The 18,312-nt window shown below is 44.4% G+C and overlaps 1 protein-coding gene across 1 annotated transcript; it reads right to left on the bottom strand.

Annotated features, from left to right (window-relative positions):
- Positions 1 to 8,695: 8,695 nt before the first annotated feature.
- Positions 8,696 to 18,053, bottom strand: LOC147605722 (ABC transporter G family member 36-like). The gene is made up of 24 exons (XM_086793187.1): positions 16,978 to 18,053; positions 16,244 to 16,364; positions 16,033 to 16,121; positions 15,858 to 15,942; positions 15,601 to 15,760; positions 15,435 to 15,511; positions 15,275 to 15,328; positions 15,064 to 15,154; positions 14,668 to 14,969; positions 14,265 to 14,546; positions 13,803 to 14,116; positions 13,510 to 13,670; positions 13,157 to 13,254; positions 12,912 to 13,074; positions 12,667 to 12,825; positions 12,402 to 12,565; positions 11,973 to 12,305; positions 11,482 to 11,772; positions 11,307 to 11,390; positions 10,653 to 10,786; positions 10,320 to 10,547; positions 9,942 to 10,113; positions 9,577 to 9,831; positions 8,696 to 9,474 (listed from the first exon to the last, which is right to left on the bottom strand). Exons 1-24 carry the CDS (start codon positions 17,376 to 17,378, stop codon positions 9,190 to 9,192), a joined length of 4,503 nt encoding a protein of 1,500 aa, XP_086649313.1. The 5' UTR covers positions 17,379 to 18,053; the 3' UTR covers positions 8,696 to 9,189.
- Between the last annotated feature and the right edge of the window lie 259 nt (positions 18,054 to 18,312).

Here is an 18,312-nt window from a genome sequence, read left to right as displayed (position 1 = left end):
AGAGAGAGAGAGAGAGTATTTTGTATATTTACTTATTTAATCTCATCAATTACACTTGTACCCAACCAAGTATAGTTTGGCATTAAGTTTTGAATTTTAACTTTGTTTATTATTAAAGTTTTAAATTTAAATTCAAATCAAGTGGAATGTTGAATTGTGAATTGATTTTTTCCTAAAGTTAAATGTCAAATATTGTGGATTTTATTTAAAATATTCACATATAAATTGGAAATGTAAAAACTTATTTTTTTGTGTCTTATAAAGTTTATTGTAGTAAAGGCTTAATTTTTAATGTAATATAAAGGTTAATGTAGTAAAGGCTTAATTTTTAATGTAGTAAAGGCTTAATTTTTAATGTAATATAAAACAAACATTGATCCTAGTCTCATGGATTTTATGTGTGCATAAAATTGTTAGTGCATGTGATTATTTTGAATGCTAGGTGATTTTGTTTGTAGATAAATATGGCACGTAGACAATCAACTCTTTTAGCCCTTCTTGGTTTCACACGTATAGAGGGCCGAGGAGGTTGTTGGGGTGGAAGTGGGAGAATAAGTATCTCTCTCTCCTCCTCCTCTAGGGCTACCCTGTCAAACTCAATTCCAGTGTAACCATTCCCTAGGAATTAACTATCTATGATGTGTCATTTTCTTGTTGAGAGAACAAGAGACTATTAGGGTGGAAAGTGTTATGCCTCAAACTTCCAAACACATCATGGAGCCATCAAAAATGTCAAAACATCAAACTTGCCAAGAAACACTAAAAAATGGTATGTACACGAGATGATTGATAATGAAATTATTGTCTTGTATTAATCTACAAATGGTGGGTTGGACTCATGCGGATCCGAGGCATGGGGATACCTTGCTCATCACAAGCCTTGTGTATCAAAGTGATTGAGGTGGAAGAGGTCGTGCTAGGCCACGTTACTATACCACACTCCAAGAGTCCCCCACATAGATGCATTATCCTTGGTACGAGCTAGCATACCCCAAAACCCGTTGTAGGGTTGGGATAGTTTTCCCAAGGCTAAGCGATGTCCACCCTTTCAAAAAAGAGCTTGAATTCCTCTTCAAGCTATTTCATCATGCTATAGAAGGGTCAACAAGCGCATACACATCATCGAAAGTCAATTCCTAGGGAATGGTCACATTGGAATTGAGTGGGAATGGTTACATTGGAATTGAGTTTGACGAGGCAGCCCTAGCGCGCGCGGGCACACACACACACACACACACACACACATAGAGTTGTTCTCCCACTTCCATCCCAACAGCCTCCTACACCCCTCACCCACATTACCTAGAAAAACCCTCCAAGAATCGATTGATTCAGGACTTCTCCAACACTATGGAGATAATTATTTCCTCCTCATTAGTCTCAGCTCTCTTCTTGAAGCCACTAAGTGGCACCCTCAGATAATGGGGCACCTATTGGGCTATGCCTTTTCAAGTTCCTCCTTATTGAGATGAGCTCCTTCGTCCATGTGGTGGCCTCCCTTCAAATATGTGTCATTTGCTCCACTCATTATGGTGCTGTTCTCGCGACTCTCAGAGAGGTCAATTGGTGGCCATCTAGTGGAATAAAAGTGATGATTAAGTTTCTATAGACACTTTCTTACTATACATTTAATTACCAAAGCCTATTCTCACTCTACATTTAATTTGCCAGAGTCGATGAAAAGCTATTGGCTCGGCTCTTGCCAGCTCATAAACACATCGGTGTACTTCTAACCCACCGGTGCGCTGGTGGGTTAGAAATACCACCAGTGGTACATCTCAGTAGTCACGGGAGAACAGCTCCTATGATGTAGGAGTTATGGTCTTCTCATTCCCACTAAGTGTTTCAACTACTACCACTATCCACAACCACTCCATCAGTTTGTCCAGTTTGTTATATACCTTTGCATCACAGACCATCAAACTTGGCCTATGTTGAGGCTGGAGCTTGTTTACTCTAGCTATAGGGATCCAAACACATCCCATCCGTATGTTAAGAGGAGATCTTGGACTCGAACACTCATGGACTTGCTACCTTAGGTGCTAGGTTGGCATCGATATTTGTATGAAGCTGTAGATCACCCCCTACTCTTGGGCATTTGGTAGAAGCTTTTGAACAGGAGCTCCACACAATTCTCCTTGATAGGAAGAGTGTTGGTAGCCAACCAAGTGTACATTACTTCTTGTTGACCAAGTGTCATTAGTCACTTCTTGTTAAGCCTTCTCTTGTTCTTGGATTGACCAAGTGTCACTTCTTTTGGGCAAGAGGAGATGGTTCCACCCCCCCTACAAAGGGAGATGGAGTATCATCAATCCGGTCATACAAAATAGAGCATCCATAACCTTCCATTGGGGGGGAAATCTATGGAAGGAAGTTTTACTCCCGTGTGGTAGATTGCACCCCTTTGGGTTTTTTTTCTCCCAAAACTTGGCATCCTTTGTGGACAAGTTTTGAGGACATTCTTCAAACATTACTTTTTCAATCACCTCCCTTAATTGACAAGGAGTATCACTAACAACCCTCGACATAGAACGCCCTCATCAACCTCATTTTCAGCCTGATGTACACCAAGATTTGCTAAAAGGTGTATGTGCCATACACACTCCATGTATGGTTGCTAAAAATGCTACCCTATAGAGCTCTGTCCAATTGGGCCAATGGATCTAGACGCAAATGGTTGGCACCATACCCATAGTAGCCCTCCACGACATTCCCTCCCTTCCCTCTTCTACTTTTGGAAAGGCTCTAGAACAATTTTTAGTTGTGAAAGACCAATCATCACACTCTTCTTGTGGTTGGTCACCCAAAGTCACAACAAGTTTGATGGTGGATCTTATGTTTGTTCACTTTGTCACTTAGAAGACCATCACATGGGCCATGTAGGGGAGTCAGACACACCTCTTCAAACATGACAACAACTGTCTAGCACTTTTCAACTCAATCATTTTTAGATAATTGTTTTCACTTCTATAATCCCTGTAACACCTTGGACTCCACAACCAATGGTGGGAGCTCAAGCCTAATACGTATATAAGGCTCAAGCCTTTAAGCTCTTTCTCCAAGCCTTCAAGCTCTCAAGCCTTCGAGCTCTAACTCTTAAGCTCTCAAGCTTCAAACCTCCAAGCTCTCTAGCCTCTCTCTCTCTCTCTCTCTCTCTCTCTCTCTCTCTCTCTCTCTCTCTCTCTCTCTCTCTCTCTCTCTCTCTCTCCATCTATGATCGCTCTAAAGCTCTCAAGCTCTCACCGTTGAAGCTCTCTTTTTTTTTCATTGAAGATATGATCCCAAAATTATTTTACAAATGGCCACATGGCCCGCCATGTGATGTACTGCTTTACCTCACAAATTACTCTGAGCCACAAGTGTAGCTCAGAGTACCCTCATCCAATATGCCGTTGTGTCATTCTCCACCAAATGAGTTGATCGCGAAAGAGACTTGCCACACAATAGTAGCCCTTTTATTGGACCTATGTGAGCTATAATACCAACTTTTGCATCAAATATGAAGGCATTTCTAGCTAACCAGATATGCCACAAACCTGTCCACCTGAAAAAGTGAAAGAAAACTGAATGTTTTGGGTTAACCGACCCATTCGGAATCTTGCCAAAAATCCAGTCTTTAACCTTTATAGGCCATATGTCAATGGAATCCATACGTAAAAAAAGGAAATCCCACACACCTTGGTTGCCAACCGAACATGAAATGAAAAGATGCGGGCATGTTTCCAAGCATGTAGTACAAAATACACAATTACCAAAAGCAATCCGCCGCTTTCGCAACTAGACCCCCAATGGTAGGCCTCCAACTAGCATGCGCCATAGGAATACCTTTCCTTGATATGGAATCTTAGACCACCAACCTTGTAAAATTACTTCCATCCACTAGGCCCATGTTTCCAAGCATGTCATACAAAACACACAATTACCAAAAGTAATCTGCTACTTTCACAACAATTGATCTCCTAATGGTAGGCCTCCAACTAGCATGAGCCACAGGAACACCTTCCCTTGATATGGAATCTTAGACCACCTGCCGTGTAAGATTACTTCCTTCCACCAAGCCCTACTCTTCCTTATGTTCCATACCCTATTAGCCTTCTCAGTGATCCAACGCTTATCTTCCACCATCATATGGTACACTTGATTTGTGGTACATTGGTGGACAATGTACTAAGGCTTTCTATCTAGCCAAGGTTGTTGATCCTCCAACTAAGGAATATCACCAAACAATGTAAGTACTGCCCTCACCTTCTCTCATAACTGTACATATCCACGTGGAAGCCGAAAATATTAGACCATCAGCCTTGTAAGATTACTTCCTTCCACTAGGCCCATGTTTCCAAGCATGTCATACAAAACACACAATTACCAGAAGCAATCCACCACTTTCACAACTAGTTTCCTAATGGTAGGCCTCCAACTAGCATGCGCCACAAGAACACCTTCTCGTGATATGGAATCTTAGACCACCAGCCCTGTAAGATTACTTCCTTCCACCAAGCCCTACTCTTCCTAATGTTCCATACCCTATTAGCCTTCTCAGTCTTCCACCATCATATAGTACACTTGACTTGTGGTACATTGGACAATGTCCTAAGGCTTTCTAAATGCCCAATCTAACCAAGGTTGCTGATCCTCTAAGTAAGGAATATCACCAAAGGGTGTAAGTGCTGCCCTCACCTTCTCCCATAACTATACATATCCACATGGAACCCAAAAATATTGACGGATTTTTAGAAAAGACATAAAGCGGCCTCTACGTGGCAACAAAGTATCCAAAATTCTTACTAGTTCCAATCTAGCCATTCTATTGAATTTTGGCCGCTCAACAAGTTTGTCTTACCACTCCAGAAGTCGTATGAAGTAGCCAACACCTCACCTACCGCCATAGAATTCAACTGCAACCCTAATCTGAAGGCTTCCATTTAGTGTGTGCCACCACCTCCTTCCATGAGATCATCAAATGAGAGAGAAGAGGTGAAACCACCACTCAAACCTGTTGGGAACCATTCACTACATCCCACCATGTACCATCAATCCTGGTATTACCGTGTACAAGTGTGAAAGAGTCCAAGGTCCAACCAAAGCACGAGGCACCCTTCTTTAGCTGAAGCTATTGGGGGTTCCATGGGTCCCCTATCGCATCTTCGAGAGCGTCAACGTCAAGCGAAGATAGAGATTACACGAACCATTATTGAGTGCAATCTCTCCATTAATATGCTCAAGGTGGAGCAATAGAAGACAATGGTGAAAGCCATTACAAATGTGGGCCTTACACACGATAGATGGATCTGCGTCCCATACCATAACATGCACACGAAATGACTTGACGAAGAGAGGGAGAGAATTGATAATTCTCTAGCACCCGTGTGAGTAGAATGGGCCAAGTATGGGTGTGACAGGTGGGGTGATAGAAAGAAGAGGGGAATCATCAGCATACTTGTGTCTTCCCCTCTAGGTTCATACTTTGTATGAGCGGTGGATTTCGGGAAGAAGGGGAGGGACAACAAGGGCAACTTCATATATCGCCATATCAAGCAAGCCATCATGAGAATTGTGAGATGTGCCTTGCTTTTTTTTCTCTTGAAAGCATGATGAAGTTACAGGTTGGCCCAGAAAATGTGGTGCAAGTCATCACCGCCAATACATCAAATCGTCAATAGATGGGTCGCTTGTTGGAGAGGGATTATCCCTCCGTAGTGTGGATGCCATGTGTGTCTCATTGTGTAGACTTTCTCATGGAGGACATGGGCAAGTTAGAGTGGATGAAGACAATCATGCAACAAGCCACCTCCATCATCACCTTTTTCACCTCAACGGTAAAGGTGCTCACCATGTTCCGCGTACATAGCACCCTCGAGCTAAAGAAGCCTTCCACCACACGGTTCGCACATACATGTGGCTTCTATTGGAGAGGCTATATGATGTGGAGACACCGCTTCGCCAAATAGTGGTCGACCTAGAGTGGATGGATTGGGATGACAGAGAGATGAGTGACGCAAAGGAAATGCAAAACTTTTTCTTACATGAGAATTTTTGAGCCGAGGTGCGCAGCATTGTCATTGTCATAACCCCCTTCTATAGGGTTTTGCACATGGCCAACATGGAGAGCGGCTACCTTGGGCCTCTTGGTCCACTTCATGCAAGAGGCCACCACCAAGTTGTGCGCTTGTTCTTCCCACGATGAGGACAAGCACGAAGATCTTTGCACATTGTGGATAGGAGATGGAGATGGATGTGACAACCTATCCATGGTCTTGCCGCCTTGCTACATCCGGCCTACAAATCACCTGCCCTCTTCTCACCGACATTGAGTTGCTAGAGGACCGCGACACCTTCTTGCCCAAGGCATTGCTAGAGGAGGGAAATTCCTGGAGGAGCTCATTAGCTACACGACTAGAGGGGGGGAGTTGCACTTGCATCACCACGTACTTGGAAAAGGAAGTATCTTGTGAAACCCCTTTTTTGGTGGGAGACATTTGGCTACACGCTCAGTCACTTCTCCAAAAGGTGGCTTTGAGACTCTTGGCTCAAGATTGCGCTTTGGATGCATGTGAATAGGAGATGGAGAAGGATGCGATGACCTATCCATGGTCCGGCCTACAAATCACCTACCCTCTTCACCGACATTGAGTTGCTAGAGGACCACGACGCCTTCTTCCCTAAGGCATTGCTAGAGGAGTTCCATGGGAAATTCCTGGAGGAGTTCATTAGCTACAACGACTAGAGGGGGGAAGCTGCACTTGCATCACTGCATACTTGGAAAAGGGAGGATCTTGTGAAACCCCTTTTTTGGTGTGAGACATTTGGCTACATGCTCAGTCGCGTCTCCAAAAGGTGGCTTTGAGACTCTTGGCTCAAGATTGCATTTTCGGTGCATGTGGATAGCAGATGGAGATGGAGATGGATGCAACGACCTCTCCATGGTTAGCCTACAAATCACCTACCCTCTTCATTGACATTGACATGCTAGAAGACCACGACGCCTTCTTGCGTAAGGCATTGCTAGAGGAGTTCCATGGAAAATTCCTGGAGGAGCTCATCAGCTACAACTAGAAGGGGGAAGCTGCACTTGCATCACCACATACTTGGAAAAGGGAGGATCTTGTGAAACCCCTTTTTTGGTGGGAAACATTTGGCTACATGCTCAGTCGTGCCTCCAAAAGGTGGCTTTGAGACTCTTGTCTCAAGATTATGCTTTGGGTGCATGTGAGGAATTGGAGCACCTATTCTCTCGTACACATGAAGCTCCATAATTGCTAGCACGCGATAATTAAAGCGGCTAGTGCATTACCACACTAACTTGTGCATGTTGCATGCCATGAAGAAGATGGACTCAGCTAGACAAGTATAAGTTACAACTTATGACCACTTAAAAGTTAAAACTTATGTTGTATACTTCTTTCTTTTTGCTCTTTGAGTTTTATTTGATAATAATTATATATCAATGCGCATTATTGCTTGTAGGTCAGTGTGGACGAGTTCAAGCTCCAAGCGACTCTCTCAAGAGTGTCCACAAGGAGGTTAGACGAGGAGGAAGAGATTGTATGCAGAGCTCGAGAAGATGGATCGACAAGTTTCTCGTACTCATGGACGTACAACAACTTGGCCTAGTAGCAAAGGAGTGCGAGTAAGCACTCGCAGTGTACCTTTCGTTCCAGCTCGAGTAGCATAGTGCAAACCTGCACACGACGAGGTTCTAGTAGTTCTACCTCCACTCCTACAAATTAGGAAGCTCCGATTGCCTTGTCATACGACATTAGAGAGCCCGAGTTTGATGACGAGGACATCCCTAGTGAAAGGTAACTTCTACGAGCGTTCCGATGAGCACTCTTTTGATGGAGATGATCCTAGCAAGAACTCTAATTTTGATAGTGATCACCTCTCCATCTAGATTCTAACCCCAACCCTCCAACTTGGCTTTTTTATACACTTCTTGGACTACTACCTACGCCTAGAGTGCCTCGCAATGTATGACTTAGCCTACGTATGTTTTCAACTGGGTTTTAATGGAAGTTTGCTTTGTGTTCTCTGACAGCTTGTCTTCTCTTTGAAATTGAAAATACCGAAGTTCGTAATATTTTTTTTAAAGACTATTTTACCGTAAGACGGGAAAAATTTACGTCATACCATACTTTCCAGTACGATATTGTATCGTACGATACGATTCGGTATCGTATCATACAAAACAACCAATGGATAATTCAAAGAGCATGCAGCAACGTCATGCAACCTGCTTTTGTACTTGGAGACCAGGCCAGAGAATGGTGGCATTGCTTGGCACTAGAACCCTAGCGTCTTGTGGTAGGCATGTGGCTCACTATCATTGGTCACTCTGCCTGCTGCAATTGATTTGGCACCACAAGAGACTTGGCAATGTTCTGCAGCCTCTCCATTCACACTTGGAGCCCAAGTTTTCGTCACACCCAAGGGAATGGTGGAAACAAAACTGGCTACAGATCCTCAGAATTCAATGATCTTAGATGCAGTGTCGCGAAAATCGAGGGTGTATTCTGTGCTCTTTCATGTGGACTACAGCCCCGCTTTAGACTTGCAGATCTTTAAGCTTGAGGAATTGTAAAGCTTTCAAGTGTGTCCATTGTAAGCTACATAGTAAGGTACTCGGTCGACGTAAGTTGAGCTATATGATATTATCCTAAATATATTACTTCCAGACCACAGCTTTAATAGTGCATAGTAAAAAAATCGTTATGTACATTACTTGTGTAAATTGCAGAATGTGTACACAAGATAGCAACCCATGGAGTTTTGCAGCTTTGGCCTGTACAAAAGAGTAACCTTCCTTTGAGGCTTAGCAGTTTTAGCAAGTGGACTTGCATGTTTATGTAACTCTCAGGTTTTAGAAAACCACAAGCAAAGAATGGAGCAGCTCATCATGCCCCTAACATGATTCGCAGCGAACTGGCAACCCCGCATCATTGTGCAGCTCCTACCACAAAGCTCCTCGATGGATACATGGGGATAACTGAATAGTTCAAGGGGGCTATACCTGTGGCATGTTCCATAATTGAACACATGTTTGCTGCTTGCAAAGCACAAGATTATGTATGCACTTTATGTGACATATACAAGAGTTACAAACACACTTCATGCTTGCAACAATCCGCAATTAGTCACTTCTACATGGTTGCGTTTCTCTGGAGTGAACTATGATCAGTCTTGGATGAATTTTTATCTGCGTTGGAAGTTTAGGGTCCTCACACAGAATGTGAAGACGAAGGCAAAGAAAAGAGGGAATATGATCAGCACGGCTGCCACCTCCCCAAGAAAATCACTATGGAAGCCATATGTTGTGCTCAAAAAGTCACTGATGCTCATGCTCGTGGTACCTCCAGTTGCTGAAGTAACTTCTATGGTTGATGTTGTCATGTCACCATATTGAGAGGTGATAAGACCATTGACTGTCCAAGCAGTTGGGCACAACCAGTAGTACCAGGACCACCATCTTGGTAGTTTCTGCACCAAAACATGGGAAAACCTTAGATGGAGATCAGCCATACATTTAAAAGCGCACGTGCACACACAACACACACATGCCATCATTTTCTTGAGGCTTACCGGCCTGGGCATTATGAATCCTGAGAAGAGGTTGAAGATGGCATAGAAAGCCGATGCCACAATTGCTGCTACTTGATGGTTGGGAGTAATGGAGACGGCCATCATTCCATAGTATGTGAAATATAAAAATGTGCAGAACATGGTGAAAAGAAACCACAGGCATTTGCGAAGCACCCATTCAAAACCGATCATAGAGTACACGATAAAACCATACATGATTGTCTGGGCAAACACGTAGGGCAATTCAATGAAAACCTGAAAAGCAGCACCACACCGAAATGTCTTAGCATAGATCCAGCCCTAGAGGGTTTGCGTGCCCTCTGACCTCTCACATCAACAAGAACACAGACAGTGTATATCCTCACCTGAGCTAAGGCATACGGCATAGCAGAATACATTCCGGCCGCCCGCTCCCGATAGAATACAGTACGCTCAACCGAGACTATCGGTTGTACCGTAGAGCAGTTGTTTATACCTAGAAACAGTGTAGCTCCATACATGGCTCCCATGACGGTCATTAAATCTCCTTGTTTCTTTCTGTTAACTCCATAAAAACAATCAAGTTATCAGATGAGGATAAGGGGGTCTCTAAGGAACTGTGTGTGTGTGTGTGTGTGTGTGTGTGTGTGTGTGTGTGTGAGAGAGAGAGAGAGAGAGAGAGAGAGCATCCGTGCATGTGAGAAAAATAATGAATGACTGAAACAAGAAATGTATTTCCATGTTATTCAAAAAAGAATGCTCACATTTTGGTGCCAAGCTGCCAAAAGATTGTCCCGAACATGAGCGCTGATATGAACGTGAACGAAAATCGAACTAAGTTGTACCCCGGACTGCGCCAGTAAGTCAAATGCTGCTTCCACAAGAGGGATTTGAACTGCACCCACAAAGGTTGGCAGTACTGTGTCGGGAAATATAAATCTCTGGTTCCCGGGGCTGGCAAACTGAGCTCCTTCACCATTTCCTTATTGCGCCTACACTCAAATCTCGTCTGTTAAAAGCAAGCTACACTGGATGTTCTAATGCCATAAAATTTACTAGTATAATAATGAGTGCCTTAAGGAAGGAGAGATGCATACTGGGCAAGAGAGGATCGCCTGTAGACATCTGCAAAGTCTATGCCCAGGCGTTGCTCTGCTGCAATAGAACTAGCTTCCAGCATCCATGTGGCAGGGTTTTGTTTGTCTTTCATCTTAGTAACCCCTGGAATATCCTGAATACAAAAAAACTTTATCACCTAAATGACCCTGTGCAGTGATACTAAACTGCATGCAGCACCCTTTTCAGTAAATCCATCAAATGAGAAATCATCCCTGAAGATCAACCCTGATGTGCTGCCCCCCTCACAAAGGGAATAGCTTGCTGCCTAGTTTGAGTAGATCCTACTTCAACAGAGACAGGAAGATCTATACAGGTGCCTATGCATGCTTCAATCAAGGCTTAATGATGGTTTGGGCGACATCCTACCACTCGAAAAAAGAATAGGCAGAGGCAGCCTTAAGAGGATAAAAGTTGAGCAGGACAGACCCTTACGAGCCACCAGCTCAAGTACACCGATACTCTAGGTGGAAATTTGGCCTGCCTGTTTAATATGATCAACTAAAATTTCGCCACATAGGACAGCGAATCTATGGTGAAGGAAGCATATGCTTTGCAGCCAATTGTGCAAAGTATGATAAGGATGCATAGACACAGGATACTATAATGCAACCCCGGCACAGGACACCTCTTACCTCAAAATATTCAACTATTTTATGGGAGTGTCTGCCCAATGGCCCTGCATAGATGACCTGACCACCTCGCTTCATCAACAACAGCTGTGAACAGAAAAGGTCCAAAGCACATATTTAAGTTCAAAACTCGGTAAGACAATAGAAATATGGAAACAAAGTAAAGCTGATTCCATACCTCATCAAATGCTTCAAATATGTCAATGCTTGGTTGATGGATTGTACAGACAACTGTCCGCCCTGTGTCCACAGTGTTTCTTACAGCACGCATAACTATAGCTGCTGCTCTGGCATCCAATCCAGATGTAGGCTCATCCATGAAAATAATTGAAGGGTTGGCCACAAGCTCCACAGCGATCGTAAGCCGTTTCCGTTGCTCTGTTGAAAGACCACTTACACCAGGGAGCCCTACCAAGGCACTGCTCAAGTTGTTCAGTTCGACCAAGTCCATAACTTCATCCACAAATTGCTGCAACCCACAACCACACATCAACTCCTCATCTATCATGCTAGAAAAGCAAGTCCTCCCCACAACAGCACATCAACTCCTCATGTATCCTGATAGAAAAGCAACTGCTCCCTACAACAGCACATTGTCTCCTCGTCTATCATGCTAAAAAAGTAAGTCCTGCCACATAAAGGATAGAAAATTGAGTGTACAGATCATACCATCCTGGTGTCGTTATCGATATCGGCTGGCAGACGGAGCCAGGCAGAATATATAAGAGATTCACGAACAGTAACCTGAGGAGAGTGGATGTCTGTTTGTTCACAATAGCCCGAGATCCTAGCGAATGTGTCTTGCTTTTTGGGATAACCGGATATGCGAACATCTCCCTCGATATACCCACCAGTTTTTCTGCCTGCAAGGACATCCATGAGAGTGGTCTTGCCTGCCCCACTAACACCCATCAGAGCAGTGAGCACGCCAGGCCTGAAAGATCCTGTCACCCCACGAAGCAGCTGCAGTCTATTGTCTGTGACTCCTTGTGCCATCATTTCCTGCAAACCATTGAAATTTGAAAGATCTCAATCGCCTCACAACCCCAATTCATAAAATATTGATGTACCAAACTAGAAAGAATGCATGTGTCGTACCACAGGCATGTCGACGAAGTACTTCACATCATCGAATGAGATAGACAAAGGTTGAAAAGGAAGAGACATTCCACGTCTCACTGCAGCATTCTCAACTCGGCCTTCATTATAGCTGCTGTCACGGTGAAGTGAGCTGCTTGTCATGTGATGCATAGGTACTTCATCTGCAACGGCGGCCACAATCAGAAAAGCTCCTACACAAACTGGTCGATTTCCTGACACCAACATGCAAGATACACAACATGTGGCCAAAAACTCTTCTTACAAGCATTGTTTCCAACTGAAGAAGACAAAGACAATGGCAGGGTATTGCGCCTCGAGCGTCTTGCTGAGGATTCGATCAACATGACTTCGCCTCCATCATCAGCAGACTCCATCTCAGCAAGTGCTTCCTCGGAAATTGTTGCCTGTGGCTTCCCAATTGCTGCACAGATAGATGAGAAGGCATTGGCACATGTCACGCCTTACAGAATGGTAAACTAGTGTTACAGTGCTGACAATGATACTTACGGTGGAAGTAGGACAGGACCAGCGTGAAGAGGACGTTGAATAGGACAATAAAGCCAACCAAGGCACAAACACCAATCCAGTACTTGTTTGATTCAGTGGAAAATCCACGGGATTCAAGTACCGAAACACCCGTGGTGATGTTGCTTCCACTCAGAATTGTATTCTGCAAGACAAGTAGAATTTGTTCAGATATCATGAGTGTTGGTTTTCCATTCAAAGTAGTTGAAATGGACATAGGTCATCACCCATCGAGGAGCAAGAAATTCGTTCACGCTAGTTGCTGAGAGCCCATATGCAAGAGGTGACGACCAATAACCCCATATCCACCACACAGGAATTTTTGCTGAAATAAAGAAACTCCTCGTCAGCTGCAGTTCCCATGTCCAGAAGGATAAAGGAACAAAATATGGCTCAAGAGAATCTTGTGAACTGCACTCTCATGTAAGAGATACTCAAGATTCGTGAACCAGCAAAAATGCATATGCAATCAAGATGGGAACTGTGCATACCTCTTGCAATGATAAATCCTCCAAGCATAAATATGATTAGCAACATAAAGAGCAAAATGCATATGCATCAAGATGGGAACTGTGTATACCTCTTGGAATGATAAATCCTCCAAGCATAAATATGATTAGCAGCATAAAGGAGCCCCCAGTGTTTGCCAGGATCATCGACCGACAGAAACCCCCGATCAATCGAAAGAGAGATGAGGACATCTGATGCATTAGAAAGAGTAGAAGATATTGCTGGAAAAACCTGGACACACCCAATGCCAATTGTCATGAGCTTCTCCAGAACCTCACAGGACTTGGTTGGAGGTGAAAAAGAGGGATGGAGCTCAGATACACACAAGAACGGTGAGCTTAATGCAATGGGCATAGACTATACCTGCTTGGTTCTGGGGAAAACCCAATTACATAGTAAGTGAGTGCGACCCAAAGTCCTGATTCTACCACAGACTGCGGTATTCTCAATAGAAAAGTTGGAAGTGTGTATGCCCATGCGGGATAGAAGAGGAGGTCCCGTTGTTTGAAAAAAACCGGAAGTCTAAAAATCGTCATGGACATCTCCGCAAAACCATTAAACATGATGATGTTCAAAGAGAAAAACAATGCGCCGAGATAGTAAGAGCCATCTGATAGCTCTGCTTTGAGCCTTGTCCGTAAAAACACAGTCATTGCAATGAAAGCCACGATGACTAGCTGTAAAAGAGCCAAGAGGAAGTTAGAATCTGATATTTACTGCACTAATGCTTGTGTGTGTGTGTGTGTGTGAGAGAGAGAGAGAGAGAGAGAGTGAGGTGTTGGCTTGTGCTTGTGTATTTGTGTGTGCCCGTGCCAGTGTTTGCACCTGTACACCCTTGAAGATGTAAACAAATGAGTTGCGTTTCATCAGAAGCCATTCGCGAGCAAAGCACGCTTTGAAAAGCTCCGTCTTGCTGACTGAGAATCTGCTGAAGCTTAATGCCGCCCTGTGGTTCCTCTCCCTCGGGAAAGAACTAGCCAGCTCATCAGCCAGCCGGAGACCAACATGAAAGTGCTTAAATCTGTCTACGAACTGCTTGACAGGAACATAGTGATAGGGCTTCCTTTTGTCAAACCAATACTGCTCTTGATCTTTGCGCGAAATGACCTGTATACAGTGCCCACCATGACATTGTATCAGCTTGCAAAACCAAAATTCGACGAATGGCACCATGAGGATGCCTGGCATAGCAACACAGAGATCCTCAGCAGAGCAGCACAAGACTAACCTCTTGCAAGAAATCTGCAGCACCCTTTCTCTCAGGACATCTAAACCCACAAGAATCAAAGAACTCCAACACATGCTCTCGTGGCCCGTGATAGACTATCTGTCCTTCAGCAAGGAGCAGCACATCATCAAATAACTCAAAGGTCTCCGGCGGGGGCTGCAGTAGAGACATTAAGATGGTCCCTTCCAAGACGTGCACAAACTGCCGGAGGCACTTCACCACCTGGTAAGTGGTGGAGCTGTCAAGGCCAGTGGAGATCTCATCCATGAACAGAGTCTTGGTTGGCCCCACTATCATCTCTCCTGAGAACAATAAACCATGCACAACGCAATGTTAAATTTCTGCTTGCCTGTGAGAGTATTTTCTTTATTAGAACCTGCCTTTTACAAATGGTACCTGTGGTGACTCTCTTCTTTTGTCCACCAGAGATCCCTCTTCGCATGGGATCCCCAACCATGGTATCAGCACATACATCCAAACCAAGGATCTGCATGAAATACCAATAACATACATGATTTAAGGCACAGAAAGTAAGATTGTCAAGTAGACTACACGAAGGTTAGATGTGAGAAGAGGATGAGCTCCCATATCTGTTGAAAAGGCTCACCTTCAAGGTGTAGTCTGTCTGAAGGCTACCCTTTATCCCTTCCAAAGAAGTTGCCTGTCCAAAACAAGACTTTGATGTTATGGACCACGATAGTAAAATTATATCACTTTTATGCTTTCCTGATGAGACTCAGTCAGAACTCCATTTCTGTATAGCGTACCTTCATGAATGCATCAATTTCTGCATCTGGGAAAATACCCGCTTGCTTCTCCCTCCTTGCAAGCTCCATCAGCATCTCTGCAGAGAAAGTAGATACGTATTGAGGGGCATAGCTTTAGAATGTAAAAAAGGATACCTGCTTTGGTGTGCCATCAATGAAAGCTCACCATATTTTGTTCCAACTCCCTGACATCGAGCAGAGAAATCTAAGGTCTCCCTCACTGTTAGTTCTCCGATGTGCAAGTCATGCTGGCTTATGTATGCAGATGTCTTTTGAGGAACAAACTCATGTAGGGCATGTCCATTATAAGTAATGCTTCCCCTTGTCTGTGTAGCATTCAAAAAGCACAACATTAAATGTGGGTATGCATGCATTTGCAGAGAGATCAAACAACATTAGGGCAAGGCAAACAGGTTATCTTACCTTGAGAGAGGGGTCCAACTTTCCAGCCAAGGCCAAGAGAAGGCTCGTCTTTCCTGATCCGGGAGGACCCAGAAGGAGTGTCATCCTGTAGAGACAAAGAGAGGCTATTAATGTATAAGTAAACACTTGTCCAAAGCTTCCTTAAGGAGAAGCATGTGCTTGAAGGAACACAAACCTGCTAGGCTTGAGAACTCCATTGATGTCTTTTAAGATGGTGATACTGGTCTTCTTTGCTGCAGATAAGTGCAGTATATCAAGAAGTCCCTGGCAGAAGACACGGAACCAACCTAAATATCTATATAGGTTTTGTTGCACAATGCTGCTCCAATGGGGGTGTTTACAAAATTACCAATACGCATAATTTAAGATCCACCCCACAATCTCACCTCGAAAAAGTTCCTGACAACATTCCAAAGTGTAGGCAAAGCCCTCCCTCCAACATGACATTTGGCATCTATGGTGAAGTTCTCAAAGCGCACTTCCACAGTTGGCAGCTGGATGCCCACTCTGTTCACAAACGGCATATACAATCAACTGGATGGCGTGGGTTGCGGTGGGGATATGATGTCTTGGGGGATTAGAAGGGTTCTGTGTAAATTATAGACACCATAAGGAAAGACTGGGAAGACTTCATCATGTGTTAGGGATTAAGAAGCGTTTAGGGTAGGTTCTCTTCAATCTATGTGCTAGGGGGGTTTTTGGTCGACTGTAAAAGACCTGGAGTAATGCCCTGCGGGATTAGTAAGGGTTTAGACACCAATATTGTTAGAGATTTAGAGGGGTTTTGGGTAGATTAAAGACACCATAAAGAGAAATTACACTATAAGTTATGAACTTAGAAAGGTTTTGGGTAGATTATAGACACCATGAAAAGAGATTAGGAGGAGATTATACTAGTAAGGATTTAGCGGGCTTTTAGGTAGCCTATAGACACCCTGATTAAGAGGAGATTGCGTTGTGTGTGAAAGATTTAGAAGGGTTTTGGGTAGCTTATAGACACCATAAGAATGTCAAAATTCGTGTGTCAGGGATAACAGACACCATAAGCATGTATAGATACGCGTGGTTTTTGGGCAGATTATAAACTCAATTAAGGAGAGATTAAGAAGAAATCAATTACTTGTCAATGCGGTCTCTGAGCTTGATGAGAAACTTTTCATTGTCTTCTTCAGTGACCTTGAGGAGCTTCTCCAGAAGCATCTGCTTCTCCACAACGCCGAGGTGTCGCACATCAATGGCATGCGTGACCACCTGCCCATCCTCGAGGTTCTTCAGAATGGATGTCCGCAGCCTGTCGTAGGTGGGCAGCTTCTCTAAGGCCGCCCATTTGAGGGCCTCCTCATCATCATGCTGTGGCTCCCTCCCGGACTGCAGAGAGCGCGTGAACACGTTGTCCGGTCCCCTCGAGGACCAATTTCTGATGCTAGGGTTTCTGCCCGTCCTGCTCACGCTCCTGCTCAAAGTGTTTCTGAGCTGCGTCCCCCATATGTCGATGTTCTCTAGCTCTACTGCCTGCGCCATGGCTACAGGCCGCCAGAAAACACACACGGACAGAAAGAGTGCTTGATGTACTCAGATCTAGATCAGCTAATCTCAGCTGGCAACAGAGATAAAGCGAGGGCGCACAGAGAGAGTTGTAAGTGAGTTAGAGAGAGTAAGTTTAGGTTTCTACAAAGAGAGTGTTCTCACAAGAAAAATAGGAGCGTCTAAAAATAGGGTTTCAGAGAAGTGTCTGAAAATAAGGGATTTTGAACAGAGAATGTCTAGACGATGAGAGTGTGAGTGTCTGCAAATTGGAGGGTGTGGGAAAGAGGGTTTCTGCAAGAGAAAGAGAGAGAGGAGGAGAGAGAGAGAGAGCTTCTGCAGACACTCACGAGAGTGGGGTTAGCATCGTCCATAAGGAGATGATGAAAAAGGGGTTGTGAGTAGACATGGTCGTCGGCAGCGAGACGCCCACGCTCACCGTTTAGTGTTTTGACTCTGTCTCTCTCTCTCTCTCTTCTGTCTCTGTTGGGCTGGGCTGGTGTGGGGCGAACCCCACAGCTGATGAATTGACGAAGTCACGATCAACTGCCCGAGCTTCGTCAATTGAGATTCAGCTGTGCAGTGTGTAGAGTCGAGACTCGTATTTCCACACCCGACATTTCGACAGCAGCCACCCAACACCACCACCACGTTGGAAACGCGCGTGTAGGTTTGGGGGGGGGGTCACCTGTGTATTCACTATGAGAGAGAGGGGGGTATTAGCGTCGGTAGAATGCAACACGAGGGCATATACGAACAACGGTGGGACTTGAACTCGGGTGGATCATGGCTTTTATAAGGCCCTCGCACTAGCCACTCTTCCCCACTTGTGGGTAGCAGAAAGGTACTGCAAGGGTCCTCTATTATTACACACACTGGGTGTGAGAGAGAGAGAGAGTGTGTGTGTGCGCGTGAGAGAGAGAGAGAGAAG

The sequence above is a fragment of the Cibotium barometz genome, chromosome 59, assembly GCF_041138505.1.
Source record: "Cibotium barometz isolate CiBa-2024 chromosome 59, ASM4113850v1, whole genome shotgun sequence".
In the NCBI taxonomy this organism is placed as follows: Eukaryota; Viridiplantae; Streptophyta; class Polypodiopsida; order Cyatheales; family Cibotiaceae; genus Cibotium; species Cibotium barometz.
Note: the sequence above shows the minus strand (reverse complement) of the source record. Positions and strands in the feature narration are given on the sequence as shown.